The sequence below is a fragment of the Euprymna scolopes genome, chromosome 37, assembly GCF_053919585.1.
Source record: "Euprymna scolopes isolate OS-2025 chromosome 37, ASM5391958v1, whole genome shotgun sequence".
NCBI lineage: Eukaryota > Metazoa > Mollusca > Cephalopoda > Sepiida > Sepiolidae > Euprymna > Euprymna scolopes.
Window position 1 is genome coordinate 3,449 of NC_136518.1, and position 17,882 is coordinate 21,330.

The window sequence follows — 17,882 nt, forward strand, 5'->3', positions numbered from 1 at the left end:
AATAATGAAAAATAAAATCCTCATAGCCAGAAAACTATGTACAGAGGTACTGGAATCGCTCCATTTGGTGCATTCATCAGACATGGGCCCAGTGCAAAGTATGCAACGTAATGGCTCCGTCACAACCCAGGGAACCCCTAATGCTGCCCTCGAACCCTGAGTTTCCATTTCAGAAGACGGTGACGGATTTTTTCGATTTACAAAGGAAGAACAACCTAATATATGCAGATAGATAAACCGGATGGGTAGAAGTCACTCTGATGTCGTCCAGGAATGCCAAGGCCACATGTGACGCCCTACAAAACTGGTTCTGCATGTACGGCGTCCAGGAGGAACTGCCAACCAATGGCGAACCATCGTTTGACTCCAGTGAATATAACCAGTTCCTAGATAATTGGGGCATAAGGAAATGAACATTAATGGCATATTACCCTCAAAGCAACAGGAGAGCAGAACTGGCCATTAAAGGATATTTATTGATAGCACAGACAGTTGCAGTCACCTATGCCATGACCGGGCAGCTAGGTCCCTACTGACTCATCGCAACACCTCAGTACAAGACCTACATATGTCTCCAGCGATCATGCTCTATGGTCGCATGATAAAGGACCATCTCCCAGTGCTCCAGGACCGATATTGTATCCATAAACGCTGGAGAGAAATCAGTCATTATAGGGAAACAGCGATGACAAAAAGACACTTACAGAATGAAAGGGAATACAATCTAAAAAGTAACCCACTTCAGGAAGTAAAAATCGGGGAAACAGTGCAGGTCCAAAACCAAGTTGGGCCAAGACAACCGGCAGTATAATGTATGCATTGATGGGAGTAACCGGGTAACCTGTCACAATCGCAGATTCCTCCGAAGAGTAAACCCAGGTGTAGATACCCCTTGTCACTCGATACCTGAGGAACCTCCAGGAATGTTGGATACCATAGACAACCTAACAGGGCCCAAAATACCAGGAAAATGGTCCACCACTGATACAGATCAGCGCCAGCTCGAAATATGTGACACTCTGCCAGAACAGATGGAGGTGGATGACACAGCATCCCCTGGAATGACGGAGGTTGAGGAGGAGGAACCGGTGCGTCATAGCAGAAGGGTGACACAACCACCCAGGAACCTATCCCCACAGACATGGGGCACGTTGTATGACTACTCTAGAGCCTCAAAACATTGAACCACAATGCGAGGGAGGGCGTGTAGAGGTGGAATCGAACCCAAGACGGACAGTTACAGAGTGAAACCATATTTGATGATCTGAAAATCACCCCTTCTCATATATTGAAATATCATAAAAACTTAGACACCTCCAAGGTATGTGAGCCTGATCTCATTCCTGCTATACCTGCCATACTAATCAATAAGCTAAGCTAACCCTTATACTTTACAAACTCTACAACAAATTTCTTGCTGAATCTTGCTTCCCAAATAGCTGAAAAATGGCCTCTGTGGCACCAGTGTAGAAGAATTTTTGGTGAAAGGACTGACTCTCTCAATTATCACCCTCTCAGTCTTCTTCCCCTTTTTGATAAAATCTTTGATACATTAATCAATCAAGCACTAGTCCACCATCATCTTCTCTCTGATTGACAGTATGAATTTAGGCAATGTAATCTTACTGCAAATATTTTAATGGTCATCTCTGAATACATATACAATGTAGTGGATAAGGCGGGCAAAACCAGAGCTGTACCCCTTGATATATTCAAAGCCTTTTACAAAGTTTGGCATGAAGGGCTTGTAATAAAAAGTAAATCATGCAGCATAACTCGATGAATATTAGATATAATTAGATCCTTCTTAGACAAAAAGAATATTCAGGTTGTCCTTGATAGATGTACATCTGTAAAGAGAGCTCCTGCTCTGGTCAGCAATTGGCCTCTGACCTCATTGAAACTGTTTGATCGTTATCGTCTATCTTCTAGGATGTCTTCACATAATTTCTCAGCATCTCAGCTCTGTGTTGATTTCTGCTGAAAAGCAAATAGCTCCACATGCATGTCAGGAAAAGAAGACATACTCAGGATTTCTAACTACAAAAAAAGTTAATTTCATGAAAGTTACAAGTTTTTACATATATACATCGTTCAGTTTGATTACACTAGAAAACATCAAGATTCTCCCAAAATCTTATTTTTCGTTCTCACGATGGCAGTCAGAATGGGTGTAGAGGGGTTGGGGCATCCTCCGGGAGCATGTGTAATATCATAAAAACTTAGACACCTCCAAGATTTGGCTTCAATCTGTTTATTTCGGCCCAGATATTCGTTTTTATACTAAGATAACGGGGTAGGTCTGGCGATCTGCTAAACCAATCAGGGTCCGACACACTTTCTGGGGAATCCTCAGATTCATTTTTTGTGTGTGCACCTCAACAGATCGCTATGGCCTGCAAATCTGGGACCAAGACTCAACTGCACTTTCACACGACCCCAAAGGTCAAACCTTGTCAATTTCTCTACTCAGAAACCCAGAACGTCTGAGCCAATATTCCTCAGGCCACACAATACCATTCCTCATTATTCTGACTGACATTTCCTGTCATTGTTTTAAAAAATAAAAATATCTGTCTCTGTCATTGTTCTAAACATTAAAAATATCTGTCTGTTTTTTACAAAGCACAATAAACTCGTCCCTTTTTATAGGTCACCTGCCGCTGTCCGGGATTTAATCAACATTTAACGGAAAATATCAGCATATTTATGCAGCCCTACTCAGGGTTTTAATGGATTTTAACCTCCCAATGAGGAGCAGTATCACTCCCCAAGACGGTCACGTCATACATCCAAATGACATAACATTAATGCAGTAATTCCTCAGGAGTTGATCCTTGGACGACTATTATTTCTAATATTCACAAACGATCCCTCTGATAACATTGTGTCTGAGATGGGTATATTTACCAACGATACGACTAAGGCAATGGCAGAATCTTTAGAAAATGACGTCCAAACTACAATGGAATGGAGCCATAAATGGGTGGTAACATTTAATGCTACTAAGACTAAGCTGCTCTCCTTTAAAAATTACAAGAAGCCTTCCCAATCATAACTATTGACATCCTACTTGAGAGTTCTTCCTCCAAACTGCTCAGCTTAACATTCACAGGTCATATGAATTAGAACAAATACATTGATGACATTGCAAAGAAGGTGGATTCCCTATATTGTGCTAGAAAATTACTCACACCTGAGAGTATCCTGTACTTTTAGAAAGTCATTATTTGCCCATGCATGGAGTTTTGTTGCCACATCTGGATTGGTGTATCTACTGTTAGTCTCTCCCTCTTGGGCAGGATCCAAAGAAGATTCTCCAATTTAGTAGGCCCCACACTGTTAACTAAGCTCCAAGTCCTGTCCCATCGCTGTAATTTTGCATTCCTGTGCTTGTTTTACAACTACTTCAATAGAATGAACTCTGATGAACTCATTGCACTTGTACTTCCTCGACATACTCCGTCAAACTCACGTAGCAACAAAATCACACACCTTTACTGTAGAGATCTCTAAATGCTGGGAACCATTTTACTTTAATAGTTTATTCCCTTGGACAGCTAGATTTTGGATTTCCCTTCCTGCTACCTGTTTCCCTGACTGTACTGGCTTGCAGAAGTTTAAATGTAACATAAACTAATATCTTTCTCATCTCCCTTAAACATGGTCCCAAATAGTAGTTCTGTTATGTGGTGATATGCCTTGTTTGTAGCGAATGTGAGTAAAAAAAAAATGTTAATTTTCTCATGGAAAAATATTCCATTTCTTCTCCATCTTTTTTTTTTCTTTCTCTGTCAAAAAATAAATTATCATAAAAATAAATATGAGTATGTGGTCACCGATGTTTACACCTCGGTATCCAAAATAAAAATTCTGTAATTCGTTTCTGCCCATGTAGCTTCACGCATACACTCACCTGATTTAATAAGAACAAATAAAAATATTCTAAACCAATCACATGCCTTTCTTCGAATTTATAAAAACTGCCGCTTTCAATCCACCCAGAATGCTACAAAAATTCAAAATTTTCTTTAAAAAAACAGTTGAGCTGAAGTCCATGGACCGGTGTCTCTTTGGTGCCCATCTGTTGAGCTTTGAGCCTGCTGCAATGCCTTAATTCACACTTACAAAACATCACACACATACAGAGAATGCTTGAATTCCTCCGTTGTTGTCGGCTCATCTAAAACCAACCTATTCATTGAAATATTTCCAACCATTCTCATTGAAACCAAATGAACATTGAATCGTATTAATAACTTTTAATGAAATATGATTTGTAGTATTAGGAGGAGAAGTTTTGATTACGATTTTTAGATCTGTATAATGCACTGCCGTTAATGCAAAAATGCCTCAGGAGTCGATTTTTGGACCACTATTATTCCTGATATTCATAAATAATCACTCTGATAACATTGTGTTTGACTTCTTTGATATCTCAACTAAAGAATCCTCCTTGATTTACAGTGACTCTAAAATAATCAAGAACATTCTATGTTTTTCCTATTGTTTTATTGTTACATTTTTTAACATATATAAAATATCTTTTGTAAATGTATGCCCCCAAACTCAAACTTGTTTGAGCTTATCGTAACATGTCTCTCATTTTCTCACATTTAATTATAAACTTAAAAACCTTTTTCACTGAAAATATTACTCTGAAACCGGCTATCTCAAAACATCTCACCCAAAATAAACTCTCCAAAAGTATTTTTCTTTCATTGCTTATTCACACACACACACACACACACACACACTTTGTTTAAGAAGCCACCTCGTTTTTAATTTTGACACCGAATCGTTTTCCTTCGTCTCTTTCCGGGTTTTTTACGTATTTCTGTGTCGACAAAAGTCGGTTTTATCTAGTTAAAATCCATACTATTATCACAAATTATTTTTTAATTATTTATTAGTAAATTAACAAACTTGTGGAAACAAATTATTTGAAAAAATCTGATCTAACAAATAATTGCGTTTTTTTTTTTGGGGGGGGGGTTCAGTTTGCACTTTTCAATACGAAGGCCATGATGAAGTGAATAGTTTATATTTTATCAACTATACTAAGCATCTACTAAAACCAATGATACGTACACGACTTTGAGGGAGGGGAGAACAAAAGGAAAAGTTCGACAAAAGGGGAGATAAGTGGCTATGACTTATCTTTTGTCATTAGACTTCCGGTTCCGGTTTCAAATTTGAAATCGAAACACAACACAAAATAATCTTTTTTGTTTAAAACTCATTTTTCGTTTTTAACAGAAAAGAAGAAAAAAAAACACTTTTTATATTGGTAACAAAAAAACAATTATGGTAAGTAAAAGTCAATTAATTAAATTTCATTTGATTGTTACTTTCTTTTTTGATAAGTTTGTTGACTTAACTCGACGTTGGATAATTTACAATCAGGATATTTCTCGTGTGTGTACATTTCTCGTGACAACGCAACTTTAATAATTATACATTGAATGTTTTATTTACTATTAATTGAATGTTCATTCAAATGGAAAATTGAGTAGGTTGAAGTACTAAAACGATTATTTGAAATCCTATTTAAAAATAATATTACGAAATTAAATTAATCACAGTGCATTTCGGTTTCTTCGTAAATAAGTCGGCCATTTTAATTTTTTGTTTATGTTGAAATATATTATTCTTTTGAGAGTACTTCTTAGCATTCCAGTTTTTGAAAGGAAGTTGAGTCTTTAAACTTTAAACTATTAAATAAAAAAATCATTTGAACTACATTTTAATTCCTAGCAAATCCTCGTTTTAATTTTAACATTTTGGGAGCTTTTTACATTCGAGATTTTTTAGAAATTAGTTATAGTTTTATAAGTATTTTGTTTAATTATTAATTTAATGACCAAACGATTTTATTAAAATAAAAAATAAAAAACAAACAAAATCAATTATTAAATTGAGCTTTTGAAATAGACAAAACCGATTTTTGCCGGCGCTGAATTAGATAAACAATCGAAAAAGGCCGAATGAAAACGAATCGTTGTCAAAAGCAAAATGAGGCGGTATCCCCCCCCCCCAATATATATATATATATATATATATATATATATATATATATATATATATATATGATGAAACATCATTTTAAATCAAGAAAAACATTAACAGTATATTTATTTTTATTAAAAATTATTTTTTGACAACTTTATAATTCATTATTATTATTATTATTTCACGAGAAAATTCAATTTTTTTCGATACTGGTTCAGCTTTAGAACCAGATAATTGTTTTTTTAACCTTAGCTAATTTTATTGCTTTTGGTAATAATTATTTGTTGACTATTTTTTCTTTGTTTTTCACCCCCCCCTTTTTTTTTTCTCTGGAACTTTCTGATAAACGCTAATTTACAATTTAATCAATTTAGAAGTAAATTTATCATCTACTTTTCTTATCCTCTTGCATCTACCACCTCTTTGCAGAAAAGCTGAACGAAAAATTGGCTTTGTCTGGTTCAAAAGCTTTACCAGTACCATTTAAATTATCTTTTCTTTCTTCTATCTTCTTCTAATAAATAAATTAATCTCGATTTTTTCCCCCCTAAACTTCAATTTCAATAGGAAAATAACCCAAGACTTCCTAGACAAGCCCTTTTCACTCACCACCTGCAACACATCCTAAAGCGGGTTTCACAAAAATATTCTTATATTTTTTAATAATGGCAAAAATATAACATTAATTCCAAGATATGTTTCTTCCAAATACGTCTTAGCAACCATATTCTCTCCATATAAATTTACTACCCCCACCACACTCTTTTACACTGTGTCCTTTCTTTATAGAAGGGGCATTCTGTTACCACATTTCAGATTCAGAGAATTTTATTCTGTATAAAACTTTGGGTACCGGGATAACGTTTTAACAAACACAATGATGCCAGCCATGTTTCTGATAAGAATACATTTCTGATTTTCATCTTTTCCATTTATATTTCTACTAGCATAGATACTCAGCATTGCCAGAGTCGACATGACGTTCCGTTTGAACACACCTCGTATACTTAGGATATTAAGCAGTTTTTCATTACTATGTCATCTTGATCGTAGGCAACCTTCAGAACAATTGTAAAAATATAAGATTAAAAACACGAAAATGTAATTGCCCCCCAAAAAAGTAGTATGTGACAACCTTCCCACCAATTATTTTGGCAGAAGGGATATGAAGAGAAGCTATTCTCCAGATATTGAACACTTTTTGCTGCCTGTGCACTTTAAAAATATCCCCTCCACCCAAAATAAAATAAATAAATCAAAACAACTTTTCTTTCATTCAAAATAGCAAGGAGTGCTCATGCGACCAAAAAAGAAAAAAAAATGGGCTCGAACGTTAAATGCAAAAGAGAGGAAGACTGTAAAAACTTACAAACTATTTTGCTCACACAGCCATGAATGCTTATGTGTCATGACTTTGCAAAATAAGCTTTTTAAACATAGTTTTAGTTTGATGTGTGCGTGACTTGCAAAAAAAGCAATACTAAAAAGGACTCCTCTTCCAAAAAGTGGTCCAGTTGACTGGCACAGAATTAATCTTTTTTTTTCTAATTTTGACATATTATGCAGTCAGGGCATTGCTCTTGCAGATGGTACCAGTTTCAACCCAGTCGGATGCGGATGACAAAAGTTTTTAGCAGACATACAAATGCATAACAGCATAAAAAAACAAAGAAATAATATCTTTAGTTTTTTAAAATTGGCCCATTAGAACTGGAGTTATGACCATTCAAAGTATCAAAAAATGTGTGGTTCACTGAACATTTTGCCTTAAGTCAGTCCTATTCAAATGCATGTAAGCTTGTGACTGAAAATGGTAGGAAATTTGCACAATTTACAGACTAACCCATCTTTAAAAAGTTATAGCTTCAGATCTTTTTAAGATATTATGAAATTTTGAACATAATATCATAATGCCACAAAGTTCAGTTGGCGTTATTTACGACCATCTCACTTGAAAACTTATGGACTAACTACCATACTAATTAGCTTATTCCAGTTTCATTTTAACAGATTTAAGTAGAAACATCAGAGAAACAGCTAAGAAAAATGATAAGTAAAGCTTTATCATCATACAAAGTATTATTCTGATGGACATTATCATTTGCCATTATAACATGAAAAATCCAAGATGATGACCAGGAAATCCAAGAAAGCAGCCAGGAAATCCAAAATGGCCACCATGACACGATTCAAAGAAATTATTAACAAAATATGGCTTGTAGCTTATCAAATGAAAGGAAATTTTGTATAGATCAAAATTGTTTTCAATTACATTAAACTAATTAGCATACTAATTAGCAAAATTAAGTTTCATTTTAACGGCTTTAAGTAGAAGTATCATAAAAACAGTTTTTAAAAAAATAGGAGGTAAGACTTTATCAACATGCAAAATATTATTGTTATGGACATTATCATTTGTCATCATTACACCATGAAATATCCAAGATGGTAACCACGACACGATTCAAAGAAATTATTAACAAAATATGGCTTGTAGCATATCAAATGAAAGGAAATTTTGTACAGATTACAATTACAATGTATCCAAGTACATTAAACTAATAAGTATAATTAAATTTCATTTTAACGGCTTCAAGTTACTGTGACAATTATCGGGTGTGTTTCTACCACTATTTTGTATAATTTTTTTAATTTTTAAGTCATTGTCGAGACGTCAAGTGACGTTGCAGCCATTTTTTCTTGTTCTTATGTAACGCTCGACACTACTTGTTTTTTTGACAGAATAAACATTTACAACACCAAAAATTTATCGAGGTAGGTAGAAGAGTAACTTGCCTTTAATACTTATTTGTTATATATTTATTTTTTGACCACTTTTTCATACCTTTGTGGATTGTAAAACAAACCCTGTAAAAGTTATGCTTTTACTTAACGGGATAAGTGGTTTATGCATTTTAGCTCATTTAAAAGCATGATCATTGTCGGCCATTCTTTTTCAAAGAATTTATTTTTTTTAAATATTCTTTTTTTTGTAAGTTAGTTATTTTTTTGTGTGTATCATGGCACACAAAAATTCTCATGTTTATATGTGTTTCTCACTACTTTTATCTACACTAGTATAAAAAGTCTTTATCTAATTCTTTTAAAATTTTAGGACAAAAGAAATTAATATATTCACTATTAAACAGCACTTGAACACAGTTTCTATCTTTACTTATCTTTGTACTACAAAGCATCAACTTTGAGACATTCTAACTTTGGACTGGAAAGATGTACATGTTGTGTTCAAATTCCATAGCAAAGACAATTCTTTTCTCTAATTAGCTAAAACAATTAGAAATGTATTCAGTGTGTACAACTTCTGCTTCGAGTAGTTATGTGAAAACACCCTGCCCGCTTATTTGCTAAAGGTCCTCTAACGCAAGCAGGCATGCTATGTTGGCATGTTTCATCGTTAATAGTTGGATTTAAATAGTGATTTCTTTGAATATACAAATTACAACAAAAATATTAAAATATCATTTTAAAGTAAATTTTATTATGAATCCAGTTATATAAGTTTTATTTTGATGGATGTAGGAGAAATGTACTTATTACTGATTTAAAAACTATGAGTGTCAAATTAAGTAGCAGTGTATGCCTTGTCCAGTGCTGAATGTTATGGTGTCTGATATTGCTAATTAGACTAGCATCGATACCCGGTGTTGCCTAGGTGAACATGAAGTTCAGTTTGGACAGAGCTGCTATACTAAGGATAATCAGCAGCCCCTAAAAAAGAACGGAAGAAGTAGGTGATAACTTGGAATGCATCCCCCCCAAAAAAATGAATCAAAACAACTTTTGTTTCAATCAAAACAGCAACGAGTTCCCATGCGACTGCAAAATAAAATAAAAATAAATTAGTTGCAGTAGGCAGGCTCAAACATGAAATGGGAAAGAAGGGAAAAACATTACTTGGCAAACACTTTTGCTCACCAGACCATGATGACTTGTGATGTCACTAGCATGAGTACCCAGCATTGCCCGGGTGTGGAGAGATGATATAGTAAGGCTATTGAGCAACCAACACCCTAACAAAACAACTAAAATAATAGCAAGTTCCCGTGCGAGTGCAAAAAAAATTAAAGATTAGTCGCAGTAACCAGGCTCGAACCTGTTATGTGAAAGAGGAAAAGAAGGTGAAAAAAAGCAAACGCATTAGCTGTTTCGCCCACAGCGCACTTGTGAGATCACAAACCTTCGAAATAACATTTTAAACGTACATTGAGATTGCGAGGCATAAATGACTTTACAAAAATGTAGACGCAAAAACTGAACCATCCTTGCAAAAAAACAGCCCAGTTTACTATTAAAGAATTAATCTTTTTGGCCAATTTTTACATACTTGTCGTCTGAGAGATTTATTATTTTGACAAACCAATTTTGTCAATGTTTGTTATATGTTTTGAAAGTTTTTGGCAGACATGCAAACACGCATACTAACACACATTTTGCCTTTTATGTAGCAGGGGTACCCTGCGTTGCTTGGATGTGGAGAAGTTTTATGGTAAGGGTATTGATCAACAGAGCCCTAAAAAAATGTTTCAAAACCCTCCAAAAAAATGAAAATAGCAGCGAGTACCCAAGCAAGCACAAAAAATATATATATACAAAATAATTGATCAATTTAAAAAAAAAAAAAACAATTAGCCAACTCTCTAAGAAAAAGAAAAATAGCAGTGGTACCTGTGCGAATACAAAAAAAAAAAATTGTAAGCAGACAGGCAGGCTCAAACCTGTAATGCTAAGAGGAAAAGGAAGTGTAAAAAAAGTTAACAGTTTAGTCACCACAGCCCCCGTGACATATGACGTAGCCACCATTCAAATTAAGCTTAGTCATTGCAAGGCGTGAATGTTTTTGCATAAATGTTGATAAAAAAAAGTGACCCCTTCTTGTAAATTGGACCAATTGTTTTTTGGAAAAAGTGAAAGAGAAATATAATATAGATTACCAGAAATTGAATGATGTCATAAAGGATAAATGGTAGCTTTTGGTAATTTCTAAATAAATAAATGCAAAAGTTCTTTTTCATCCATCCTAACTATAATAATTAGTTAAACTATATTAAAATCAAAACAGGCTCTGTTTATTTAATTCTATCATGCTACATAACACTTTAAACATCTATAAAACAGCTTTAGGTATTCCTAATTTGATTATTTAATTTTTTAAATTTCTAATAAATTAATATTCTGTAGCATACATTTATAATTGTGTGGTTTTAAAAACTAATTTGCATATGATGAGAGGAGTGGCTGCAATAACACAAATGAATTGTGGAGGATAATAGGATGAGTATTTGACAGCATAAAGAACATGTCAAAATCAAAAAGTAGTGTTAATAATGTGAATGTCAAGGGCTAGTTGTGCCTAGCTGCATATCAAGGGCTAGTTTAGTCTGGTCATGTATCCAGGGTCTTATATACGAGGGGCGTGCAAAAAGTAATGCCCCTGACTCACTTCCAGTTGTCTGATCTAGCTGAAATTTTGCATGTGCAATGATTTATATCTCTACGGGTTATGTGGCAACTTATAGCTCTGAACTAATTGTGGTTTCTGTTTTACAGGTGTTTGAACTGAGTCGGGTGTGAAACGGAGCCTGTTGAATGTCGAGCAGTGATCCGGTTTTTGTATTTGAAAGGACACACGACAGAGGAGACTTTTGATGAAATTAAAGAAACTTCTGGTGATAATGCCCCATCATATGACCTTGTAAAACGCTGGCATCATGAATTCAAACATGGCCCCCTCCCCTTCTGCCATTGATGAGGTATCTGTCCGTCAAGTTGAGGCTGCCATTTTGGAAGATCGGCGCATTACTATTCGCCAAATAGCCGAAGATGTCAAGATTAATACAGGGTCTGTGGAAACTATCATTTATGACCATTTGCATATGCATAAGGTGTCTGCCAGATGGATTCCCAGGTTGCTCACACCATTCCAGAAGTGAGAACGCGTCGAGTGCTTAAGGATGAATTTGGAGATGTGCCAAGAAGATGAGTCAAAGTTTTTCAAAAGACTGATTACACAGGATGAAACCTGGGTCCATCACTATGATCCAGAGACCAAAGCCCAGTCAATGCAGTAGAAGCACTTAGACTCACCCCCTCCAAAGAAGGCAAGGGTGCAACCTTCCGCTGGCAAGGTCATGCTCACAGTCTTCTGGGACCAAAATCAAAATCTAATTAAGATTTTTTGGACAAAGTTATTGTTTTATTAAATAGTCAACTTTTCACTACATTTAATTATAACAACCGTTAGAAATGTCCATGTTTAGTTTGAAGGTTAAGATGATTAGTAGTAAGGTGGCTTGTCATCTTATTTGGAATCATTGTATCATTAGACAGTGTTTGGCCACACAAAACACAAAGCAGAAAATTAATCTACCTCTAGATCACTGAAGTCCAACTTTTAAATAATTGTCACAATACAACCACTAAACTGTTGGTCTTTAAATGAAGATGTAGAATTATTGTTGTTATTGTCACCTTTTCTTTTTAGAAATTTGTCTATAATTAAGAGTGAATAAAATCTAAAATTGAAAAAAAAAAAATCAAAGAGGAAGTTTATCGTACTCAAACATGTTTTTTTATTTTCCTGTTTAAAGCATAAATTTACACCACCTAAATATCAGATAAGAAATATCTACAAAGAATATATTAATATTGTAAATAAGTTGATAGAAAACATATAAACACTTACCAATGTTTATTAAAATTGAAAATTTCAAAATATCTGACAATTTAAACACAGTGTTCATTATACATTTTATTTCTTCTTTATTTGATATTTAAGTAATGAGTAATAATATCACATAAGTAATAATGTGAATTTTTCTTCTCCAGTTATAACATTATGAAAATTATTTCTCACCTATAACAACTTGTAGTTTCCTATAACCTATTTATGGTTGATCAATATTCATTCTACAAGACACCAATTTACTGTGGCACAGTGGTAGGAAACTTGACTTTATAATTCGGATATATTTTTTGGCTCGGAGCTGTTAACTTTTTAATATTTCAACATGGTGATTTGTAAAAGGCCAAAAACAAATGCACATGTTATCCAATGAAATACAAATCTAGTGTTAGCCACATATTTTTAAAAGAAATTACATTCTTATATTCTTGATAAAAACTCTTTGCAAAAGGTATGGACGTCATCTTCCTTTATGCTATAAGTAACATTAAAATAGAGATGAATCATTGAAAAGAATCGACTTCAAAATTACTCTTCCTTTTCATATGATCTAGTAAAAATTAGTCAGCATTTTAGTTGATTATTAATACAAGTACTGTAGGGACGAAATTTTTGAAGGGTCTTTTTAGTGGTTCTAGTTTGGAGGAGATCCTTTTAAGGAAAACAGTTTTAGATAATACTTAAATATGAGGGAGTGCTAGAAATGTATATGTATATAGATAAAAATAAATAAAGTAATAGTCATTTGATGCCTATGGTTTTCATTGTAGAAAAGTTCAGTGAAAAATGTTTGAAGTATTTACATGAATAACTTTATACATTTGTTTGTAATGAGCAGACGACAATGTGGAATAGTTAACGTGTTATGTGTGTTGGTGTCAGAGTGTTTATGCTTATGATTGCATCTGTGTACATCTACTGCCACATCTGGGGAGCTGCTGCTTAGAGGACTTTTTCTTGCATTGATAGAGTATAAAATTGACTTTGTAATCTAGTGTGGGATGATCTCTTCTCTGCAGTCTCAGAAGAGACATTAATAGTCTTTCCCTACTCTACCAATAGTACCATGGTAAGTGCTCAACTGAGTTTCAAGCTTTTCTCTCTGACCACTTGAAAAAATCTTCTCAGCAAGAACTTGTCTTTCAACGAATACCAATGTATATCAAAGAATTGAACTTTCAGAACAAAGTGTTTTTCAAGAATTTACCACCTGTGGAACATGTTACCACGGGAATATTTCTTTACAAATTACAACAGGGTCATTTTATAGCCCAGTGTCAACAAATATCTGTGCTATCATTTTGTGGATTAATCATAGTTCTCTATCCTTTATCGTACTGTTCCATCATTCAACTAACAATATTACCAACCCTTATCCTGGAATGGCTTTTGGCTTTTGGAAATGATGAACCATTAGTCTGAAAAAAGAAATTCTGTGGGGCACATATAAAGAGCTAACTGTCCAGTTACGAATCATCTTATTATTTATTCATTTTGAGCCATGGTTAAGTTTTATTCAGTCAGGAAAAAATCTTCAAATGATTTTGATAATTCAGCTTCTCTAGCAGCTCAGCCTCACAACATTTCTAGAACTCGTTAATGATCCAGCACTCATCATCATCAAGACAAAGATATGACAATATAACGTCTTTGATCGATGATCTAACATTTTTCTTCTATCAAAGTAGGTAAGTTTTATTTATTTTTCTTACTACTTATCTGTTTCTTTTGTTTTTCAGATTAACCTTGGTGCATTCTTCTCTGACATTGGGAACTACTTTAAAAGTAGTTACAAATGTTATTCTGTATCGATGATGGGTGATCGGGACGACTTGGAGAAAGGAGGAAAAAGTAAGTGGTCCAATTAAAAAAAATTTTTTTTCAACTCTGTTATACGAGAGAAAATGAGGCCTCTATTTTCTCCATAACTCTTAATAAGGAATAACAATTTACTGGTAGAACAGGGTAAACAAACCTACTTGAGTCTTGCTAGTATGGATCGAATTTGCCTTCTTTGTAAAGCAAACATAATATTATGTGAGATGTATTTGAATTCAGGTATAATGCTCAGACCGGTCAAGAGTTATGTGGTTATGAGGGGCATTAGTGGCTGGAGGAGTAAAGAAGTGCTTTAGAAGATGTCTTACATTGAAGATCATATTCAAAGTTTCTTTGCAACAACTTCTCATTAATGGAACACGTTATCATGGGAATGTTTTCTTACAGATTACAACATGGTCGCTTTCAAATCCAATATCAACAAATATGTCATGTCCTGTGGATTAATCATATTTCTCTATCCTTTCATAGTCCTGTTATTACAAATAAGTTTTACTTTAAAAGAAGATTTTTTAAAAATGATTTCCAAGTGAAAAAGCATGTTTCATTTTTTTTTTTTTTTGTATATACTTTTTAATTCATAACTTTCTATTAAATTTAAATATAAATCTTTAATCAATAAAATATTCTAAGAATCATGAAATCTGCTGTCAATTTAAGCATGTCAGCTCAGTTTATCAAAATAGAAAAAAATAAATATCATTCTCTAACAAACCATTTCATTTTTTTAATCTATCTGTAAAGATTCAGGTGTCCTCAATCTTGATACTCCATGAGTCATACAAAACATTGAATGGATGATAGCCAGTTGTAGGACAGAGCCTTGAGAGATCGTTTGTATGTTTGAGCTATAATCATCCATGATCCTGCAACACCTAAATCTTTGAAGAAACCATAAAGCAAAAGAAAGTTTTTTTGTTTTGTTTTTTTAAAAAAATTTTTTATTACATTTTCACCCCAAACAAGGCACATTGCCACTTTGTTGTAGGGGGCTACTATCAGGGACATAGTCATCAGGGGTACTGTGTAGGGAGTTGGGCAGCAACATGTCGGTTCACGTTACACTTGAACTTCTGCATGTCAGTACAGTTGGGGAAGCAGGGACCCGGAAGGGAATTCCAAAGTCTAGCTGTCCTGGGGGAAGAAACTACTGGAGTAGAAAGCTCTCTTACATCTAGGGATCTCTATTGTGTAGGGGTGGGATTTAGCCGCTTGTTGTGTTTGTCGGGGGTATTTGCATCGAGGGGGCACAAGTGCTTGCAGTTCGTCAGAGCATTCACCGTTAAAGTACTTGTAGAACAGGCAGAGGGGTGCAACGTTTCGTCGATGGGACAGAGGCTGAAGTTTAGATGACAGCTCAGGACCTATCAGATTGGCGATTCTCTTTTGAACCTTATCTAGGAGGTAGAGACTAGTTGCAGATGCACCAGCTCAAATATGACAACAATACTCCATACATGGGCGAATGGTGGCCTTATAGAGGTACAGGATACTTTCGAGCGTTAGTAGCTTTCTAGCACAGTAGAGAGAACCTACCTTCTTCGCAGTGGTCCTCTCAATGTAATTGTTCCAACTCATGTTTCCTGTGAACGTTAGACCAAGGAGTTTAAAAGCTGTACTTTCAAATAAAGAGTCATTGGCCATTGCTATTGGTGGAAAAGAAAGTTTCTTGTAATTATCAAAGGAAACAAGTTTAGTCTTGGCAGCATTGAATGTGACCATCCATTCCATTTCTAATGACGATATCTTCAGCTTTCATTTAAAAAATCCAAAGTTGTATTTTGCATTAAAGAGTATCGGTTCAGTATTTGTATTTAACATTGGAAAGCTAAGGAAGGGACAGCTATTACTATGTAATATAGATAGTTGTAAATCAAGTACAGACTGTTGTTAGTAAGTATCTACCTGGATAAGAATAAACTAATGCATGCCTAAGGGGTAGAAATGTACAGATGTTTAGCGATCATGACTTCCAGTCAGTCAGCATGCAAAGGTTAAGGGCTGAAAGCTAAAGACCCCCATCCAAGTCGGGTGTAATGTATGAGTGTTAGTGGCAGCTTGGGGAATAGAGCAGATTGTTAGTTTTCAGGAGATGATTAAACTTACAGAATACAGTAGAATTAATTATTAGAATTTTGAGTGTTAAGTAAAGTTTAGTTAGAGAAGAGAAAAAGAATTTTTTTTTTTTAAATTTAACATGCAAATCAGACATAAGTAGTCGTCCTGGAGGCAAGTACATATTGGATATACGTAGCAATCCAGCAGGGGTGCTTGTACCGTAATGAGAGAAACTATTAGTACATGGGGCGTCGGGATTAATAATTAATGCAGTCAGTTTGGTAAAGCTCGAATCATTGTGTATCTATTCAGTAATAGTCCTAGCGACATAGCTAATGTCAATGTGCATTTTAGTTTCAAATATAATTGAAATTAAGACTAACTATATTCGATGGTTTGATTGGCTAGCAAGGAAGCAAACATTTTCAATACAAGCAAGCTTATAGTAATAGATATTAAGTATATTACTTAAATAAAGTCCTAACTTTATCTAACATAAGAGAATAATTCCCGTTTTTTTTTTTATCGCTAGTTTACTTGAATATAGCATGAGTGAACAGTGTTTTGCCTGTTTGAGTAGTGGTCGCGTGAGGGGAGGGGGTGACGAATTTCATCTTAGAACGTTTGCAAGACAAGAAGAATATAGAGACAAATAAATATACATAAATAAAACAAGAAAAACAAATTAAACGAGGCAATATGAAATGCATTTGTTAGGAGTTAAGATGAATTTTAAAATTAATACTTAACGTCCGTTTTGCCACAGTGGTTCAGTGTCTGTTTTTTTTTTTTGTTTTTGGTTTTTTTTTTTTGCCGAATGGCCATGGCTCTTTAGAGAGGAAGAACTTTCTATTTCCGGATTTGTGCACGTGTGCCTATCTATTTATAGAATAATAGTCGTTACGTTCAAGTGTGTAAATGTTAATTTTATTTAATTTTTTTTTAAACATTTATCTTGTGTTCTGTACATTGTGTTTCAAAATATTACAAGATTCTCATTGTAATTTTTAAAAATGATTTTATTATTTTATTATTTTTCAGTTATCATGCCTACGTCTGCACTTGATAAACTCAGTAAGTATATATCTATGTTTTTTTTGTTTCAAGATTTTGCCCAATGTACATTGTTGTTGTACAATCATTTTAATTTTGTTTCTTTTTTATTGTATTTTAATCCCAAACAAAGTATGGTACTACTTTGATGTAGGGGGGGCTACTATCTAGGACATAATTGCAGGGATACTATGATGAAAGTTGAGTCTCATGATGT

At 34.3% G+C, this 17,882-nt stretch overlaps 1 protein-coding gene across 1 annotated transcript in view; it reads left to right on the forward strand.

Moving 5' to 3' along the window:
• The first annotated feature begins 5,165 nt into the window (after positions 1–5,165).
• Positions 5,166–17,882, forward strand: part of LOC145261017 (ubiquitin recognition factor in ER-associated degradation protein 1-like) — a 52,572-nt gene continuing 39,855 nt past the window's right edge. The window contains exons 1-3 of the mRNA XM_080119143.1: positions 5,166–5,310; positions 14,455–14,566; positions 17,654–17,686. Coding sequence (XP_079975269.1) covers positions 5,308–5,310; positions 14,455–14,566; positions 17,654–17,686 — 148 coding nt within the window. The 5' untranslated portion in view covers positions 5,166–5,307. The remainder of the gene's footprint in view (positions 5,311–14,454; positions 14,567–17,653; positions 17,687–17,882) is intronic.